This window comes from Heptranchias perlo, chromosome 38, assembly GCF_035084215.1.
Source record: "Heptranchias perlo isolate sHepPer1 chromosome 38, sHepPer1.hap1, whole genome shotgun sequence".
NCBI lineage: Eukaryota > Metazoa > Chordata > Chondrichthyes > Hexanchiformes > Hexanchidae > Heptranchias > Heptranchias perlo.
Window position 1 is genome coordinate 16,977,709 of NC_090362.1, and position 21,583 is coordinate 16,999,291.

Here is a 21,583-nt window from a genome sequence, read left to right on the forward strand (position 1 = left end):
CACTCAACCCAATCCTCACAATCTCATGGCTCTATCTCATACTCACCCTCTGGTGCATCTCTTTCACAGTCAGCCTCACTCAACCTGCCACTACCTGTGCTGCAGCCACAGGGCATGCATCACATATGTGCAGTAGGAAGCGTAAGGCAAACGTGTTGTGAGCATGATGGGGATGCACAAGGGTGTTTGAGGGTTTGTCATGGTTTTTACTTATATTAAAATTTCTGATCAACTCACATTACATATTATATTGTCACCACTACTGCCACGTCTTTGCAAATCTTGTCTGGTTTGTGCAATAATGCCCTTTCCTGAGGATCACTATGAAGACCCACAACTGATGCCACCCATTGTGTCACTGCAGAGTGGGTGTAGGTATATTTGCAGGGCTCTTTTGTGCAGACGACTGAGAGACGTCGGTGATGTCCCTGGTGGCACCCTGGAAGGATGCAGAGGAGAAGTTGTTGAGGGCAGTGGTGACTTTGACAGCGACAGGTAAGAAGATGGTGCTTGGGCCAGCCGGGAGCAGCTCGGTATGAAGGAGGCTGCAGATGTCCACGACTACATGTCGAGTGACTCTGAGCCTCCGTGTGCACTGCTGCTCAGAGAGATCCAGGAAGCTGAGTCTCGGTCTGTGGACCCTGTGGCGAGGGTAGTGCCCCCTGCGACGCATCTCTCTCTGCGGTTGCCCTCCCTCCTGCTGTGCAGGTGGATGTGTCACAGCACTGTGTTGTGGAGCTCCACGTGTCAGAGGTGGACGGCGTGGTCGGTGAGGCTGTTCATCCTCCGAGGAGGTCATGACTGCAGCTACAGCGGCCCCCATCCACAAGATGTACGCTTGAGGGGGTCCGCAAGGTAGGTAAATGTGTCTGCACACCAGGGTTGAGGTTGCAAGTTGGTGAATTTTATTGTTAGGAGGAGGGTGGTGGAGGCCAAACTTTGTCCGAAGTGACAGAGTGGCCTCCTGCAATGAATGAGGGTCTCCCCCCACACCTGTCAAATGGACCTTTGCAGCTGCCACAGGCTGGTGGCTGCAACACGTCCATTTCAACTGGGAGTGTTTCCTCCAGTACGGGAAACAGTCCCAGTTTAGTTGAAAATACCAGCCCTCCTAAAATATCAGGTCAATCAGGTCTGCAAACGACCTGAACCGTGTAAATAATTGGTTTAAGTGGGATCCCACCGGCTTTAATTGCCGGCGGGAGTCCTGCATGCGGGGGCTGCGCACGCATCTAAGCGCGTCACTGGGGAACCCGGAAGTGGGAGGGTTGGAGCCGGGCTCCGGACCCGCCCCGGGAATCCCCGATTTTCGAAGCCCCCCCCCCCGCCACAAACCCGCTAGATTGGAGGTCCGAAAATTAAGCCCCTTGTATCAATTGGAGCAATTAATGGATTGCCAATTATGAAACTGAGGGAAAAAGCCAACTCATGGTTGGAGTTGGGTCTTTTGACCAAGACAGAGCCATGCTCGAGAACTTCTATGAGCTGGCTTCCTCAGTTTTAGAATTAGCAATCTGCCAATCGTGGCAGTACCCCTTATGAAAAATGCAAAGAGAACGGCATATGCATGTCTACTCCCATTGCAGGATGTCATGCTACACTAAATCACTTTAGCCATGGCTCAGTGGGTAGCACTTTCACCTATAAGTCAGAAGGTTGTAGTTCACGTCCCACTCCAGGAATAAAGCACAATATGCCAGGCTGCTACTCCAGCGCAGTACTGAGGGAGTGCTCCACTGTTGGAGGTGCTGTCTTTCAGATGAGACGTTAAAACGAACTCCTTGTTTAAACTGCTCTCTCAGGTGGATGTAAAAGATCCTATGGCACTTATCCAAGAACAGCAAGGGTGTCCTCCCTGGATATTTATCCCTCAATTAACACTAAAAAACAGCTTATCTTGTCATTTGCTATTTGTGGGAGCTAGCTGTGTGCAAATTGGTTGCTGTGTTTCCTATATTATAAAAGTGACTACACTTCAAAAGTACTTCATTGGCTGTAAAGCATTACATATAACACACACATGGCTTTCTTGTTAATGTGCTATTCAATTGATTCCAATTGTATCACATCACGGCCACTATCGTCTAATTACAATACATCATCATTTATTGTAAAAAAGGGTTTTTTTTTCACTTCTTTTGCTTTATGTGGTGGGCACATTGACTTGACTCCCTTGGCAAACTTTATAAAGAATGATTATTTATTCTCAGGATGTGGGTATCGCTGGAAAGACTGGCATTTATTGCCCACCCCTCGTTGCCAGGGGAAGGTGGTGGGCCTTTCTCTTGAACTGCTGCAGTCCGTATATTCTTTGTAGCAGTATGATACAACTGAGTGGCTTTGCTCAGACAATACAGAGGGCAGTTAAGAGTCAACAACAGTTGATGTGGGACTAGAATCATATGTAGGCCAGACCAGGCAAGGATGGCAGGTTTCCTTCCTGAAAGAATACGAGTGAACCAATTGTTTTTTTTTTATGACAATCTGACAGTTTTGTGGTCACTTTTACTGGTACCAGTTATTTTTTAAAAACTGAATTCAAACTGTGTCCGAGCCGACACAAACTGACGTTAAGAATGAGTTGCCCAGCTGCCTGGATGGGGTGGGCACTGATTCTACTTGGTGTGTGGGTGGTCTGCTGTCAGGACAACATTTCTCCTTTGCAGTTTCATTGGAAAATTCTCCTGCACTTTTATCCCACAGCCTTCATTTGGGACTTCTCAACGTCAAGGGATTAAGTTACAGGTGTTAATAGTTTCGCTCTGGTGAAAAGGCCTGCTGAGGTTACACTATTAAAGCCATTTCAGCACGATTGTTATCAGTCCTTTCAAAAGGAGATTACGATCACAACGTCCTATTATTTCCTTTGATAGTTTTTCAACGCCAATTTTGCCAACCTCATGGACTGCGATTTGCACTGTCTATCTTCAAAGTGACATGAAAATCTCCAATATATCTCCCCCACCTACCATTACAATTCCCGCAGACCCAACCTTAGCCCTTGTCATTCAATGAAATTCTTAATAATCCTGCATTTATAGACCGTGCATTGAGCTCCGCTCCTGGATGGGCTATTTGTAATTATTTTTGAGATGATGCATCCACTTTCTAAAAGGATTACAAACTCTGCTGAAGCTCATAAAATGTCCAGGACATTTAATGGAGTTCCCTCTCCCGAAGCACATTTTAAACATAGCTTCACATTGCACTGGATGTTTTGTTTCATGCAGTGTTGAGCCTCAGGCAGCCTCCCAAGGAGGTCTCACACCACTACGTTCCAGTTAGATCAGAACTAGAGTTATAAATGGGCAATTTTAACCTAACCCGCATGGGTGGGGTTTGGGTCAGACATCCGTTTTATACCCCATCCGATTTATACCCCATCCGATTTTATATCCCACCTGATTTTACACCCACCCGGTTTTACATTCCTCTGAATTCAATGGAGTGTAAAATCTGGCGGTGTGTAAAATGGGCGTCCAACCCGCCAGGCTGGTTAGGTTAAGAATTACAGAGTATTGACAACACCGCGTCAGCCAATGAGTTGGAGGTCGGGTGAGACTTACAGCAAACAACCTATTTTACAGCAAAGTCTGTTTACTCAGCAAACAGCAAATAGAGTCTACTTAAACTGCCTACTGCAGCAAACAGAGTATTTACCCAGCAAACAGAGTCTATTTACTCAGCAAACAGAGTCCATTTAAAAAGTGTCTCTATGAGCTGCAGCAAACACCACTCATGACCGAAACTGCAGAAAAGTCTCCTGATAAAAGCAATGTTATTTCTCCAGGCAAATGCAGTGAATGGAGAATTGTTACATAACACAAATTAGGTGTTTAAAATCAATCCCAGTCACTTGCAGCAGTGCGGGCTCCAGGCGTGATTCACAGGGGAATTATCCAATCATCTCCATTCTGGCCGGGACTTCCTGTATCACTACATGCAGTCTTAAAATGACCCCCGATCGCTCCGTCTCTCGCTGAGAAGTGGAATCTGATTAGCAGTGTTAATAAAGTGGTCGTGTAACTGAAGCCCGAGCAAGGTGACAATATTCCATTTGGATTATTTTATAATGATTACATCTAGGTCTCTTTGGTTGTGTGTATGGAAGTTCTGTGCAATCATGTTGTTGTACACTAGTCATACCATTAGTATACAAGGGGTCAGTCAGTGTAAGCAAAGTGTGTGCAATTACAGCATGAGGCTAGGTGTCTGACATGGCTCTGTGGGTATTACTCTTGCCTCTAAGTCAGAAGGTTAGGGGTTAAAGTCCCACTGCAGAGATAAGCACAAAAACTAGGCTGTTGGAGATGGTCATCGCCAGATAAGTGCCAGGCAATGACCATCTCCAACAAGAGAGAGTCCAACCAACTCCCCTTGACATTCAATGGCATTACCATCGCCGAATCCCCCACCATCAACATCCTGGGGTCACCATTGACCCGAAACCTAACTGGACCAGCCACATAAATGCTGTGGCTACAACAGCAGGTCAGAGGCTGGGTATTCTGTGGCAATTGACTCACCTCCTGACTCCCCAAAGCCTTTCCATCATCTACAAGGCACAAGTCAGGAGCGTGATGGAATACTCTCCACCTGCCTGGATTAGTGCAGCTCCAACAACACTCAAGAAGCTCGACACCATCCAGGACAAAGCAGCCCGCTTGATTGGCACCCCATCCACCACCCTAAACATTCACTCCCTTCACCACTGGCACACTGTGGCTGCAGTGTGTACCATCTACAAGATGCACTACAGCAACTCACTAAGGCTTCTTCGACAGCACCTCCCAAACCCACGACCTCTACCACCGAGAAGGAAAAGGGCAGCAGGCCCATGGGAAACCTGCACGTTCCCCTCCAAGTCACACACCTTCCCGACTTGGAAATATATCGCCGTTCTTTCATCGTCACTGGGTCAAAATCCTGGAACTCCCTTCCTAACAGCACTGTGGGATTACCTTCACCACACAGACTGCAGCGGTTCAAGAAGGCAGCTCACCACCACCTTCTCAAAGGCAATTAGGTATGGGCAATAAATGCTGGTCTTGCCAGCGATGCCCACATCCCATGAATGAATAAAAAAAAAATCAAGTGCAGTATTGAGAGAGTGCTTCACTGTCGGTGGTGCTGCCTTTCGGATGAGATGTTAATCCAAGGCCCCGTCTGCTTTCTCAGGTGGAGGTAAAAGATTCCATGACACTATTTCAAAGAAGAGCAGAGGAGTTCTCTCCGGTATCCTGGTCAATTTTTATCCCTCAATCAACATCACCAAAGCAGATTACCAAATTGCTGTTTGTGGGACCTTACTGTGCGCAATTAGCTGCCGTGTTTCCTACTTTAAAACAGTGGCTACACTTCAGAAGTACTTAATTGGCTGTAAAGCACATTGGGACAACCTGAGGTCATGAAAGGCCCAATATAAATGCAAGTCTTTCTATTTTTTCTTGTTTATTGCAGATGGTGCTGCTTTCTGGTTCTGCACTGACTTATTTTGTAGAAGGCAATAAAAGTCCTGTAGCAGACAGAGTGTTGCCACTGTTTGAGACCATATGCAATTTACTATCCAAAAATGTGCGACAACATAGCATACACAGAATAAAAGGTATCATTTACAATGTGTAATGACAGGAAATATAATCCGAAACTTGTAAGCAACAGAAGAAATCCATTCAAAATAAATTAACTTAACCGGCAGTTATGAGGAAGTAAATTCATAGTTTAAATGTTTGGCTTGTGAAACCGAAGACTTTTGACTCTCTGGTCACTTCCAAACAAAGAAAATTACAACAGAACAAGGCACATAAAATGAGCGTCTAGCCTTCATTTAAAACTCCTACAAATAAGAATGCAATGGTGCTTTTATGCTGCAAGGGAAAGAAAGACAATACACAAATACTGTTATTATTAGTTTCAAGGAGAGGTTGGCTTGCTGTTGGAACTGTCGGATCAAAAATTAATCAGATTAAGATTATTTAGCTGGTACCACCTGTTTTGAAATGATAATGTATGCAGGTTCGTAACTATGGGAGATGATGAAACTCAATATGTTTGATTGCGGTTTACAGTTCATCCACCTGAGTGGTCGAATTCACAGACATTCTTATTTTGAGATGGTTGAGGAAGAGGATATCTGGACTGTTGTTTGAGGATGTTCAGTCACCTCTTCACCTGCCAGTCCCTGCATTGCAGCAGTGGTTGGGCGGGGGGCCGGTCGCCATGAGCTGGCACCCACTTCATTTTCAACTAATATTCTGTGAAAAGATTCTGAGAAGGACCCTAAGGCGATGAAATTGGACTTGGATGGTGATGCAAAACAGGCAGTATCGCATCGATCACTTGCTATACACTCCGTCCGATATTAAGTTACATCAACTTCAATCGAACTGAATACCGGGTGTGTCGTATAACAGGCGGCAATAGCCTGTTTTTGCATCCCCCGCCCAAGTCCGATTTCACCACCTATGACCTTACTTGCCAGACAGTTTAAGTGTTGAGTTTAGTCAAGCTGATTATTTTCTGTAGCTTTTTACCTCTGTGTAATTTTCAAAAGGGAATTGGGTATATACATGGAAAGGAAAAATTTGCAGGGCTACGGGGAAAGAGCGGGGGAGTGGGACTGATTAGATAGCTCTTTCAAAGAGCTGACACAGGCATGATGGGCTGAATGGCCACATTCTGTGCTGTAAGATTCTATGATTCTATGAGTGTAGTCTTATGGTCACCAGAACAAATTTTAGATAATTGGCAAAAGAACCAGGGCGGAGATGAGGAGAAATTTCTTTACACTGTTAGTTATTATGAGAATGGCCTCCTTCTGTGCTGTTTGATTCGATGATCTAGACCTGTATCTTAATGTCAAGTTGCTTCTATTTCCACATTCTGCAACATGGCTCATCACAGCCAACAGAGTAATCCAGAGCTTGTTCTCAAACCACAATACTTCTGTCAGCTGTATACAGAGCCAACAAATGTTGTTAAATACCATTGCAGTATCGTGAAGGCCAGAGAAGTCCATGTCTATCATTAATCCCTGGTTCAATTAAATGTCTGCTCAACCCACAGTAACATTTTCAGTAGCTACTTATCCTTAAAGTAAAAAGCTCACGTTAGCTTAGGATTTATTCCAAGACACACATCATTTCAGATTGAAGCCCTTTTTTCTATTAAAGCACGGTGGTGCAATAATATTAAAGAATTTCACTTTGATCCCTCAACTAACTACATCATTTATTTCACACAGCGTGTCATTGTGATCTGGAATTCACTGCCTGAAAGGGCGGTGGAAACAGATTCAACTCTAACTTTCAAAAGGGAATTGGATAAATAGTTGAAGGGGAAAAATTACAGGGCTATGGGGAAAGAGCAGGGGAGTGGGAATAATTGGATAGCTCTTTCAAAGAGCCAGCACAGGCACGATGGGCCGAATGGCCTCCTCCTGCACTGTATGATTCTATGATATTGGAAAGTAGATCAATATTTTGTGGTACACCTTTTATCTCCATCAGAATTCTTCATACACCACTCCCTCATCAAGAAGGCAAAGGGATGATTGAAACGTTTGAAACCAATTTTTGTTGCTGCTATGAACTGGTTGCTGGGATAAGGTGTGCAAGACTCAACTGAATGTACACTCAGTATTAGACTGCCAGGGGCCTTCTCAATGTATTGCAGGGGAGCAGAGACTATCACACACCGATCCCTCTCCAACACCACACATAATAAAAAACAGAAACATTATTTTTGAACATGCAGATATTGTTTGCACCTCGAGCCCACCCAACTTGCAAGAAGAGCAGGGAGCTAATGCAGGCAGCACCGCCAGGAATGGGATTGGATCTGAGCAGAGGCTTAATTCTGGTCACCTGTCCTAATGTCTCCTTCTTTGGCTGGGTGTCAAATTTTGTCTGATTTATGTTCCTGTGGAGGGGCCTTGGGACGTTTTACGACGTTATATAAACGCAAGTTCATTTTAAAGAATCTTGTCCTGTGAGGTCAGCTCTGTTCCATCTCAGTTCGCCTGCGCAGAAAGGTGGGTCACCAGATGATGGCTTTCTGACTGACTGGAAAAAAAACGGAAAAAGAAAAACTTGCATTTATATAGCGCCTTTCACGACCTCAGGACGTTTCAAAGCGCTTTACAGCCAATGAAGTACTTTTGAAGTGTAGTCACTGTTGTAATGTAGGAAACTCGGCAGCCAATTTGCGCACAGCAAGATCCCACAAACAGCAATGAGATAATGACCTGAGCTGTGGATTGAGGGATAACTGTTGTCCAGAAAGAAAGCACATTTTCACCAAGTGCCGGAGGGGGTCATTTCTCTCGCCACCCCCTGACCTGTCCAGCAGTGGCCGAAATGTTGCGTGTCCGTGGAGTAAGACTGCGGGCAGACTTCAAATAGTTCTTACAAAAGTATCTGACAAGGTCCTGAGACCCTATTGGTACAGAACACAGTGCGAGCAATGCTCATTGGTGGTACAATATACCTTGTCTGGGCTTAAAAGACTTGAGCTTTCTGCCGCAATCAGACTTGGCGTGAACGGAATGTTACTGATCTCAAGAAACAAAAAAGTTAGAAATATTCAGGGAATACTTCATCTTATTTCTCGCTGGTGAGTCCTGCTCACTAAATGCATCTTTCGTTGGAAGTTCCCCTAGGAAATAATTATTGGTCCAACTAATTGCAATATCAGGTATCTCTCGTTTTCTCTGAACTGGAAATAGATTTGATTCCTTCAGAGCCACGTATTTTGTTGTGCCCTGGTCTGTATTAAACTCTTGCTCAACTTTCAGATAGAAACCAGTTTCACTCCAGATCTGATGCCCCCTAAACCAGCCCTGAAGAGGAGCCGGCGTGAGTCAGTTTACACAGGAGTCGGTGACAAGGGGTGAACCTGATCCAAGGTGTTGGCGGAGTGAAGTTTTTGTTTTGGGGTGTCGGGGAAAGACTTGTGAGCTCGTCGGCTGAGGACGACCATGGATTTCCTGGGACTGAGAGGCTGAGCCAGGATTCTCGCCAGCATTTCTTACCCCCTCCTCTCCCCACCCACCCCCCCCTGGCGCCCGCAGGCTCCCCTCACCAGTCTCCACTTCCACACATTACCCTGTCCTGCGAGAGCGGGGAGATGTGGCGTGTCTGAGTTGCAGGTCTCCAACTCCCTCCCCGAACTAATTCGACAGGAAATCAAGAATTGCGAAGGACACGCACCCAGGGGAGTGGTATCATCTCCCGCCGGCCGAGCTTGTAACTTTTTTTTAATTTGGCAAAGACATGAATTGCAGAGCGCACGCTGCAATGATTCTCGCCTTCACACTGCTGTCATCAACTTGTCCCTCTGCTGTCGTGAGAGCAGAACTGGAAAGGTAGGGGTTAATTAATCTAACGATAAGATGTTCTGAACGGTCGCTCCTTCAGTTGTAGCTTCAACATGTGGGTAATAGGGACAAGATTCAGGGTTAACTGAAGCACTGATGTTTTAGAGTTAAGGACAAGATCGATGGCAGAAATAAAAGACTTGCATTTATATATATATCTAATATTTAGCTTAAAATGCATTTATACGGCACTTTATAACATCCAAAGCCCTGGAGGGGGTAACGATTGTGTAAGGAGCATTCTCTCATTCCCAGAAACTGAGTACAGTCTTGGGTCGACAGGAGGCAGCGGGTCAGTATGGGGTACATTTGCCCGGATTAACTCCCACTGCGGGCACAGATTGGCACTCCGATGTGGGGGGCATTGGCCGCACGATTTTCTCTTCAGTTCTAATTTTAGTAGCTGGATCGTCATATGAAACAGATTGAACTCCCAACTCCTCAAACTGTATGCCCACGGATGCAAAGTTCTACACTAATTTATAAAATCTATCTCTACATGCTCTTAAATCCTCAGTGCAAGCGGGGCTCTAAAAATTACAGATGGAATTGTGAAATATTCTTTCGTGCAAAATATTTCTTATCGCATTGCACTTAGTGGCCAGTGAACTTGCAATGTTCTGTAATGTATTGCATTGTATTTGTTTGAACCGGTAAGCAGCCATCAATTGTCAATTTCTGACAAGCGACCCCAGTTACGAAGAGGGCGTCACTAATAACTGGCTCACAACAAAAGCAAAATGCGTGCGAGGGTAGAGTATAATTCTGTTCTGACTGTTAATGCGTGTATTGGCTAATGCTTTCATATTTTTTAAATTAGTGAATCATGTTCTGAGAAGCATATCGTCACGTTGGAGTATCAGTGCACCAAGACTACTGGAGAGACCTCCACGTGTTTAAGGTAAGGAGAACTTGGCATTAAGAATGTATTTTATTTTGGAAAACAAATGAACAGAGGACCTCGCGTACCCCGGGCAAGAGTCCCATACCATCTGGACCACAGCTGGAGGGAACACAGCGTGAGACACTTTGGTTGCACAAAACATGGTCTGGAACGAGCAACAGGACTGGCACCTTTGTTGCCTTGCTGGGCACAATGGCAAACCTATTTTGATGGTTACGCCATCTCGGCGAGGCGAGACGCAAGCCGTCGCAAACCTGGGGGTATAACCGAGGAGTCACGTCAGGCCAGCTGACTGTCACCCATCCCAAAGCCCAGAGATCCCCAGGGGACTGAGTCTCCTATTGGGTGCAAGTAGCACTGCCAAGCTAGGTTTAAAAGGTTGTACAGCCTGGGAACTTTTTAAAATTAATTGATAATTAAGTTAGGGCTCCCTCTCCTAACATTAAACGCTAAGAAGTAAAGACGTGCATTTATATAGCGCCTTTCATGATCTCAGGATGTCCCAAACAATTTTACAGCCAGTGTAGTCACTGTTGTAATGTAGGAAAGGCAGCAGGTAATTTGCCCACAGCAAGGTCACACAAACAGCAAGGATAATAACCAGATAATCTGTTTTTAGTGATGTTGGTTGAGGGATAAATATTGGCCAGGACACCGGGGAGAACTCCACTGCTCTTCTTCCAAGTAGTGCAGTGGGATCTTTTGCCTCCACCTGAGAGGGCAGCTGGGCCCCTGGTTTAAAGTCCCATCGGAAAGACTGCACTTCCCACGGTGCAGCACTCCCTCAGTACCACACTGAAGTATCAGCCCTAGATTGTTGGTAAGTCTCTAGAGTGGGAGGTGAATCCACAACCTTCTAATTCAGAGGTAAGAGTACTACTGCAGCTCATGCTGGAACTGCACACAAGGGCCAGCAAATGGCTATCTGTTGTTGCTGGGTGAGTGTGACATGGAAGCAAAGCAGTATAACTTGGGACTGCCAGCTGCACACCCCACTCTACAGCTACCTGTGTATTAACTCTCCCGTTGACGGAGCTGCACGTTCACTATTACCTCACTCTAGCAACATTGTGTAAATACATTATTAATACCAGTCAATCCCCCATGGTGTTGCACAAAGGGAGTCCACAGCAAATTTAGTCTTCAGCTTAAGCAGGCTAGAAGCCTCAGTTTCTCCGCAATACATTCTGAGTGGCTGGGAAATGTGAAACCGCGGTGCAACAGTGCCACCTCTGGCAGGAGGGTGTAATTATGACATGACACGTTTACATAGGCAGTTTCCATTATAAATGTAGACATAGGAGTATATCATGAAAAAGTTAACATTGGAAGTGCGCACAGATGTATAATATATAATATGTCATAGATATGTATGAATGTCCTTTTATGGTCCGACTTTTACACGAAATGAAAATGAACACAGGTTGGGGTGCAGATTTTAATTCACTTTTACAAGTCTCTGCTCCTTGTCCACTTTTCTGGCCGAGAATTGAGGTAGACAGGTTCATCAACATGAGGAAAATTTCATACATAAATTCTCATTTATATTTAATGACTGTACAACCAACTGTAAGCAATTTTAGTCAACTCCACAGTCACAGGGCTATGTTATTCTTGCTTTTAACTTCTCCGACTTATGATAATAATGCTTGTATCCTGAAAGGATTCAGCAAGGATAATAGTTCAACAAAATACCCATGAGTATGAAACAATCAAGAAGTTTGGAGTGCTTATGAAAACAATCTAGAACATTCAGCAAGTCCACGGTGATGTCTAATAGCCTTGAAGGAGTGGCATTGACAGTAGATATAAACTTTTAATGGCATTGCAAAGCCAGATTATAATGGGTTTTGCAACCTGCTGCCAGATTGGACACCACTTGTTTTTGGCCATTAAATGGATAGAACTGGTTGTGTACATCTATGTGCTTGTGTTGCGACATTACTTTGCATCATGCTCAAGCATGCCCCCATGTAGAACTGCCTCCGCATTGACTCCCAGGTCCTTTCACTCCTTCAAAAGAAGAACACACAACTGTTTTGGAGATATTCAGGCTAAAATGGTGGAATTGCCAACAATTTAACACCTACACTTGCTGAGAAGACCGCAACGTTTAATTGCTTCTTCCTCTTCCAGTACTATCCCACGTTAGTTTCTCAGGCCTACATTGCATGTGTCATGATGTGATAATTCCCAGGCCTGCCCTGAATTGCTCTCCACCAGGACTGCAGCAATGATGGTGCAGATTATCTGAGATACTGATAATTGGGGGTTGGGGATCTCTGTTTGAGTGCCATTCTCCTGGAATCCAAACACTAAGATAAGAGGCCTTCGAGAGAGAGAGTAGTGGTCATAGCATTGCATCTAGTTAACATTACAAGGGAACTGAACACCTCAGATATATGATGACAATCAACTCTGATAAGCATTTTTTTTTTGTTTGGAGTAAGAAATTTCACAGAACCTTTAAGATGACTGTTACTAGATGTGTCATACGTTTGTCAGTTTGCAATGGTTTCTTTTTGCAAGTCCTCAATATTTCAGATTTGCTATCTCCCTATCCACAGGTGGTCAGGCTATCAGTCAGCTCCAGGCATAGTACTAATGCAATAGCTGTCTACTGTAGCATTGGAAAGCATCTGGACTGCTAACACTGGGATTATCACTTCAATCCAGGGAAGGAGATGAACAGCTCATAGGCCTTGGAAGAAGTCAGTTGATTGTCTTGTTAGCCTTTTGTGTGAATTTCAAGAGTCAAAAGTTTTAAGATAATTGGCAAAAGAATCAGGGGGGAGAAGAGGAGAATTTTTTTTACGCAGCGAGTTGTTATAATCTGGAATGCACTGCCTGAAAGGTGGAAGCAGATTCAATAGTAACTTTCAAAAGGGAATTGGATGTATACTTGAAAAAAAATCGCAGGGCTATGGGGAAAGAGCAGGGGGAGTGCGATTAATTGGATAACTCCTTCAGAGTCAGCACAGGCACGCTGGGCCAAATGGCCTCCTTATGTGCTGTATGATTCTATGATTCTATTTTATGAAAAGCTGCAGCATCATATAATACAGTAGCATTCTAACTGAGTAGAACAAATGAAGTACATTATTATATAGGAGAACAGTCTACTCCCGATCATTTGTGAAATTGTTTTTATGTGCTAAAAATTTGAATTATTCAGTAATTCCGATTCCGTGACTTTGATTTATCAGGGGTAATGTGTTTTGTAACTAGTATTGTGAAAGATAGGGAAGATTTGCCTTATTGGCTTTGTGAGAACACCAGCAACAGACTAACCAGCCACCATCAATGGCATTTACCAAAAGTATCAAGAATTTGTATCTCGACTTATTTTAAATAATACTGGCTGCCAACAATGACTTTACCAATCTCTAAGCTAACAAACATAAGCTGCCTGAACTCAGAAGCCCTCGATTAGATTAGCATCTTGTAATTCACCGACAGCCATTTGAGGTTATTTTTCTTGCCAAGCCTAGGCGAAGGGTCAAGACTCACAGAGCCGGACATTGTGAAGGTTGAAATCAATAGAAAAGAAAACTTGGAAAATCAGAAGGAGGCACTAAGCTTGGTTTTAGAATCCATAGTATGACAGATTCAGGAAAGTAAGGAGCTGTCCTGGATAAAAAGAAGTTAGTGTAAGAGACGGTGTAATGAATCTTGACATTAGCACAACAATGATGCAGGGAGCAGAATGGTGTACAAGAAGTTTATTCTGCCAATATAATACACTAGAACCAGCTGGATGGAGTTCAGTTGTCTTGTCTGGTTCTGTATGTTCTTACGTACAATGTTGGGATAAAACATTCAAGCCATTATGCTTTAATGTAGTACGATCTTGTGTCCGCTACTCTTAACTCATCACCTTGCATTTCTACCAATATGAGTGAAGAAGGGCAGGGACGTTCTCCCCGGTGTCCTGCCCAATATTTATCCCTCAACCAACATTACTAAAAAACAGATTATCTGGTCATTATCACATCGCTGTTTGTGGGATCTTGCTGTGCACAAATTGGCTGCCACGTTTCCTACACTACAACAGCGACTACACTTCAAAAGTACTTAATTGGCTGTAAAGCGCTTTGGGGCATCCTGAGGTTAAGGCACTATATAAATGCAAGTTCTTTCTTGCTTTTCTTTTTCATAGAATAAGAATTTAACTCCTTCTTAATTTGTTGTGCCCCATTTTAAAATGCATTTGCCCTGCCCCTTTTGGAAGTGCCCACATCACAAGGTGAAGCACGCGACCTGCTCCTTCAAGTTGGTATTTTTCTCGGTGAATGTTTTGAGAATTTTGCACTCTTGGTACCTGAGAGTGGACTTTACGAATTTGTGCTCCTGAGCTAGAGTGGTCAGTGAAAGGAGCATGTACCGGGACATTGGGCGTGGAAGTCAGGTTGTCCATGCTGCTGGGCACGCTGACCTCTGCTCCCAAATCTCTGATAAGCGCTCCTGGTGTGTGGAGTTCCATGCTGGGAGCGTGAATTCCTGAAAAAACATTTGCTACACCATTGCACTGCCCACTCACACAGCAGCAGAATTGCCAGATTTCTGCCTGTAGCTCTCCTGAGCTGGCCACTAAGAGGCACGTAAGACTATTCTGGGCGGCTTGCCTTCCAATTTTCCCTTTCCCAAGGTAGGGAGCTGAAATCAGAATCACACAGCACAGCAAGAGGCCATTCGGCCCTTCGTGCCTGTGCCGGCTCTTTGAAAGGGTTATCCAGTTAGTCCCACTCCCCCTGCTCTTTCCCCATAGCCTTGCAATTTTTTTCCTTTTCAAGTATTTATCCAATTCCCTTTTGGAAGTTACTATTGAATCTGATTCTACCACCCTTTCAGGCAGTGATTTTCATCTGAGCAGGCTGATTTGATTTAGCATCTCATCCAAAAGACACCCCCCACCCCCCCGGACAAGTAGCACTCTCTGACTACTGTACCAAAGTATCAGCCTAGAGTCTGTGCTCAAGTTCTGGAGTGGGGCTTGAACTTCTGACTCAGCTGGGCTACTGATTGAGCCAACTCATTTGGTCATGGAACTGAGCCCACATGCTGCCATGAGACAAGGCACTGAAATACGATTTAACTCTCTTCCAATTTTCACCCCTCCTGATGGTGTTGGCTCTTGCTGGGGTAAAGTTCCACATATGACTGTTGAGCCTAGGTGGTGAGTGTTGTCAGCCTATTGGACTATGGGGTGCATCACAGCCAAAGCCATTCCTGTTCTTACTTGGTATCCACACCTGTATACTTTCCAGCAAGGGTCAATGGGTACTAATGAGGATTAGGAACCTTGGCTGATTTCCCTCTTCCTGAACTGGGGTACTGAGGCCAACAATGATACTCTTTAACTAAAATATGTTAAAAGTGCCCAGGAACCACTAGAATAAATACTAGGCTAATATTCTGCATTATTTACACAATAATTATTTATAGTGTTTAATAATTTGCCTATTAAATAAGATTAGCAGCAGTTATGTTGATGCCAATCCTATTTAACAGGCAAATTATTTAACACTATTAGCAACACAGTGATAGTTACTGAGATCAAATGGAGACATTTGAATCGTGAGTTCCCTTCAGGGGTCACTTAGAAACAACAGCCACTAGAGGGGGAGTTGACGGCTACAGTTAAATCTCGGGTTCTGCTAACATCATCCTTAGAACCCATCAATGAAAATACAGCCTCCTAATCTCCTCCCCAGTATCTGCAATTCACTAGCATCTGAGGCAGGGCCGACAAATGTAGTCATTCAGGAGATGGATTTTAATTAGTTAGTTCGGGGAACATGAATCAGCATCAGGAGATCAGTTTGGCAAAAATCAGACGAATTAGTTAAATAAGATCAAGAGGTCAAGCATTCGCGTTGGGGTTAGGAAAGAGGATAAGATTCTGAGTCCTTTGTGTCCGATTTCAAAGAATGCAATGGAGTTCATTGGATGGCATAGCAATTGTGTAAACTCCGTATACTTCAGCTCATCAAAAACTCTGCTGCCCATATCCTAACTCGCACCAAGTCCTGTTCACCCACCACCCCTGTGCTCATTCATCTACGTTGGTTCCCAGTCCAGCAAAATCTTTAATTTAAAATTCTCATCCTTGTTTTTCAAATCCCTAGATGGCCTCACCCCTCCCTATCTGTGTAACCTTTTCCAGCCCTACAACCCTCTGAGATCTCTGCGTTCCTCCAATTATGGCCTTTTGCGCATCCCCGATTTCCTTCGCCCCACCATTGGCGGCCATGTCTTCAGCTTCCCAGGCCCTAAGCTCTGGAATTCCCTTCCCAGACCTCTCCGCCTCTCTATCTCTCTCTTCCTTTGAGATGCTTCTTAAAACCTACATCTTTGACCAAGCTTTTGGTCACCTGTCCTAATATCTCCTTATGTAGCTTGGTGTCAAATTTTGTCTGATAACGCTCCTGTGAAGAGCCTTTACTACATTAAAGGCACTTTGTTGTTGTTGGTAACATTGAGATGCAGTTTGGCTCTGTTGGTAGCACTCTTGCCTCATAGTCAGAAGGTCGTAGTTTCAACCTGTGCTCCAGAACTCGAATGTAGAATCTAGACTGACACTCCAGCGCAGTACTAAGATGGTGCTGCATTGTTGGAGGTTAAACCGAGGCAACTGGCCTGGGAGTCAGGTGGATGTTAAAGATCCTATGACATTATTTGAAGGGTTTCCTGCTCAAAATTCCTCCTTCAACCAACATCACCAAAAAATGGCATGTTAACTGATCATTCATCTCATTGCTACTAGTTGGATCTTGCTGTGGACAAATGGCTGCCTTATTTGCCTACATAACAGTCACTGCAGTTCAAAGTAATTCATTGTACGTGAGGTGCTTTGGGATGCTTCTGAGAAATATAATAAGATGCGAAATAAATATAAGTCTTTATAAATTCTCCAAGTGGTGGGATGTGTTCAGTCATGTTTAGGGTAGAAAAAATATATGTTTAGCACGTATATACTTATGAAAACACAAAATATATATGGACGTATTCCAATCAGCTGTAACATTTGTGTTTGAGATCTTACTGTGAAGAATTCTTTTAGTTCATTGCTCACAGAAAGTTAATGAATATATTTACATATAAAGTTAGTGACAGAGTTGGGAGAGAGACTTCAGAAACTTGCTTCACAGGGCTACCTAGTGGCCAGAGCCTAAAACTACATTGTGACTGTTGACATAGTAAAACTTAATGGGAAATGTGACTCAAAAGCATGATCGAAAGGTATGGCAACAGGAATTAAGGTTTGTGGACAGGAATTGACTGCCTTATGTAAGATTTTTAATAATGCACAATGTTAAAATGTCAACATTTTCAATGTCTGATGGCACACAAAAATCTCAGAGCAAAATATACCCTCACGATTTGATGAGAATAAAAATGGGAAATGAACTTTATCATTTCATAATAGAACATCTGATTTACCATCTGCTCTGTAATAATAAGCATTGCTATTGGCTCCCTCTCAATAGAGAAATCATGCACAATCTGGTCTTTGTAATAGCTCAGATATATTACAGATTCTGCATTGGTGCCATGTGATTTTCACACGGACGCAAGAACTACAGAATAAGGGAGGACGTGTGAGCGAGCATGACACGAGAATGGTGCAGAGCCAGTAGTATCCCTCAGCATTGACAGCTGCATATCCTCAAACTTGCATTTATATAGCGCCTTTCACAACCTCAGGACGTCCTAAAGTGCCTTACAACCAATGAAGTACTTTTGAAATGTAGTCACTGTTGTAGTGTAGGAACATGGCAGCCAATTTGCGCACAGCAAGCTCCCACAAACAGCAATGTGATAATGACCGGATAATCTCTTTTTTTTTAGTGATGTTGGTTGAGGGATAAATATTGGCCAGGTCACTGGGGAGAACTCCCCTGATTTTCGAAATAGTGCCATGGGTTCTTTTTCATCTGAGAGGGCTGACAGGGCCTCGGTTTAACGTATCATCTGAAAGACTGCAACAGTCCCGAAACACCATAATATCTCAAATATAATACCCATTGTTCATGGCTCTTTTTCCAGCGGAGGAAATTGATATACTCACCTTTTTGTAACACACCACTCACTTTAAGAGTCTTATACACCGAGGTGGCTTAGTGCGTTATGTTTAAACATTGCGTATCAGAGCTGCAGTGTTACAAAGCAACCATCGTCCCAACTGCTAATGGAGGACAGGGCGAGGAGCTAAATCACTTATTAACAGGCAGGAGTCCTGTTCTGCAGAGTAAAATGATGTCTGGTGCATGATTGCTCACGGGCTCCTTTTCGGATGGAGGACATCTGGTTTCAATGCTGATGTTAGAAACAGGTGTCAAATTGGCCCAGCTGTTTGGGATGGGTTAGGTCCTGCTTTACGGTGTTTTCTGAATGGAGCTCTGAGGAAAGGTGTTGCGTTTGATTGGTTAGTTAGTTTTGGGCAATAAAATCTTTAGAAATCTGACCCTGTGATGCAGTATCAGTCGGCTGTCCTTTCTATGTGTTGTGATTAGCTAGAACATACTTTATGTTGTACCACATGTGCATCTGGGATAAAAATAGACAATCCTGGAAATGTACAACTGGCCAGTTGGCACCTGAAAGAGAGAGAGGGGTTAATGTTGACTCTGGGCGATAGTGTAAAACGGATGATATCGGATCAGCCTCTCATTATACATCTCTTCCGACTTTCATTTCCATTGCAGTCACTGGAAATGAAATCCGATACCACCTGTTTTACACGATCGCCCAAAGTCACAATTACCCCTAAATAGTCCAATATTTCAGGTAGGAGGTTTTCAGCAGGCTTAGTTTTGATGAAGGTCTCACCCAGACATTGGCCTGACCTTCTCTTTTGGATGCAGATGGACATGAGGTGCATTTCCAGTTCTTACTTTGAATTTGCAGCTTTTCTTCTCATCTCTTTGTAGCAGTGGGTTTACAAGCATATCTGTGTGGTGGAACCTCGTGTAAATATTGGCACAGTCCAGGGGAACCCCTTGGTCTTAACTTGCGAAAGACAATGCCAGGTACCCAAAGGAAAGCAATGCTACACTCGTAACAAACGTTTTCATTGGCATACAGCAATAGAATTCATGTTCTTGTCAATGAAAGGTTGAAATCACTCCCAAACTCTCTTGTGGACCCTCTAGAGTCTAGCCCCCTCTCCCACTAATTTGAATGCCTATGCTTTGTATAGCAGAGGTCTTGTTTACCATTGCCAAAAAGTTGTGTGGCTCTCCTGTGCAACAAATCAGAGGTACCGATGGGGGGCTGTCCTGAGAGACACACCTCTGAATATTGGAATGACGCATGGACAAAATGGCAGGGGTCCAAAGGTGGGGCATACCCTGTTAAAAACCACAAATCTGCAAATCTCACCTACAAGTGTCTTCACAAGGGAAAACAGCAAGCTAACACATGTGGTTTGAGTTGAAACACAAAAGAAAATTAGCTCCTCGCTCACAAAGAGAACTATCCTTTTTTTAAAAAAACGTATTCAACTGCAGAATGGTTGGCTCAGCTGGGTGAACAGAATTCCAAAAAATGGGAATGACTTACAGCCAAAGGCATAGTTACAGCTAATGGTCAAGTTCTCCGGTCCAGTAAAAACAAGGCAATACAAATACAACAATCTTAATGTTGTACCTTGATGCCTGAACAAGATATTGAACAAGAAAGTCTGTAGGCGACTTCTGTCATGCATGAAAGCATGTCTACCCTTGAGGAACACCAAATAAGGCTTGCAACTACTATATTTTAAGAAAATGAGGTTTTTTTTTTCGGAAGCAGCTGCTTTATGGGACAGTTAGGACTGAGAAGTCTCGTGAGTAATATTTCCTGTAATATATTGGAATCTCGTTGCTTTTCTATCTCTTCTCTACTCCCCTCCCCCGCCCCCATAAAAGTTTTCTGAAACCATCTCTGACTATGCCTTCAGTCACTTCCCGTAACTTCTCCCCTACTTTCTGCTTGGTGCTCACTCCCGTACGGAACCTTGGAAGTTTTGTCATGTGGAAGCTCTGGCGTCGTCACACTTCAAACTGTCAAAGATACGAAAATAAGAGAGGGAATTGCGGAGCTTAGGGCCGAGGCAGTTGAAGGCACGGCCGTCAATGGTGGAGCGAAGAAAATCGGGGATGCGCGAGAGACCAGAATTGGAGGAACGCAGAGATCTCGGAGGGCTGGAGGAGGTTATAGAGATAGGGAGGGCCGAGGCCAAGGAGGGATTTAAAAACAAGGATGAGAATTTTAAAATTGAGGAGTTGCCGGACTGGGAGCCAATGTAGTCAGCGAGCACAGGGGCAATGGGTGAACGGGACTTGGTGCGAGTTAGGATACGGGCAGCAGAGTTTTGGATGAGCTCAAGTTTATGTAGAGTGCAAGGTAGGAGGCTGGCCAGGAAAGCATTGGAATAGTCAAGTCTAGATGTAATAAAGGCATGGATGAGGGTTTCAACAGCAGATGAGCTGAGGCAAGGGTGGAGTCGTGCGATGTTATGGAGGTGGAAACAGGCACCCAATAGGGAATCTGAATATTTCATTTAATATTTGACTTAAAGACAGCGGGGGTGTATCTTGTAAAATGCTGATAAAAAAACAGCAGTCTTGGAAATCATACAGAGAAATCCTTTTGCATGCATAACAAGCACATCAATGACTAGGTAGTCAACCAAGTCTGACTGCCATCCAAATAACGTCACGGTTCAAACAGTTAAACTAATGAAGGGAGTCAGAGTTGGACTAAAACATACGAGTTCTGTATAATCCTGCTGCACCGAGATTGTGTATGGTTGGAAAAGAGGGATGAATCAGTTCAGGAGACAAAACGTTTATTTAGTAGGGATTTCATTTCCTCTTGTAATGCACTGCTTCATGTGTTTGTGTACAGTTCCTTTGTGAGCTGGTTTTAATGCAATCAATAACCCACTTACTTTAAACAGAGCAATGATTGCATTAAAATAGCACTGAAAGCAATTTATGTGAGTGCGTTAACCAGTGCACTGCCAGAGGAAATTAAATTCCACCCTCTTTACAGTGGCATCTTTATAGTAGGCAGTTCACCAATTGCATGTTCAGCCTTTATTTTTCTTTAATTGCCCATTAGCTGTAATTAGTTCCAGATTGCCGTGAATATGAGACCTATTCTGCCAATGCAGGTTAGGTACTGGACTGTGGGCACAAAACTAAAGGGCAGAGGTACAAAATTAACACTCTTCAAATGAGTTTGGGAATGAAAACACTGACAAAGTATGAATACACGCAACCCAATTCCCAGCAAAAGCAGAGAAAATGACCACA

At 43.8% G+C, this 21,583-nt stretch overlaps 1 protein-coding gene across 1 annotated transcript in view; it reads left to right on the top strand.

The window, feature by feature from the left end:
- The first annotated feature begins 8,546 nt into the window (after nt 1–8,546).
- Nucleotides 8,547–21,583, top strand: part of LOC137304823 (collagen and calcium-binding EGF domain-containing protein 1-like) — a 122,055-nt gene continuing 109,018 nt past the window's right edge. Inside the window, exons 1-2 of the mRNA XM_067973561.1 lie at nt 8,547–9,364; nt 10,197–10,277. Of these exons, the coding sequence (XP_067829662.1) occupies nt 9,273–9,364; nt 10,197–10,277 (173 nt within the window). The 5' untranslated portion in view covers nt 8,547–9,272. The remainder of the gene's footprint in view (nt 9,365–10,196; nt 10,278–21,583) is intronic.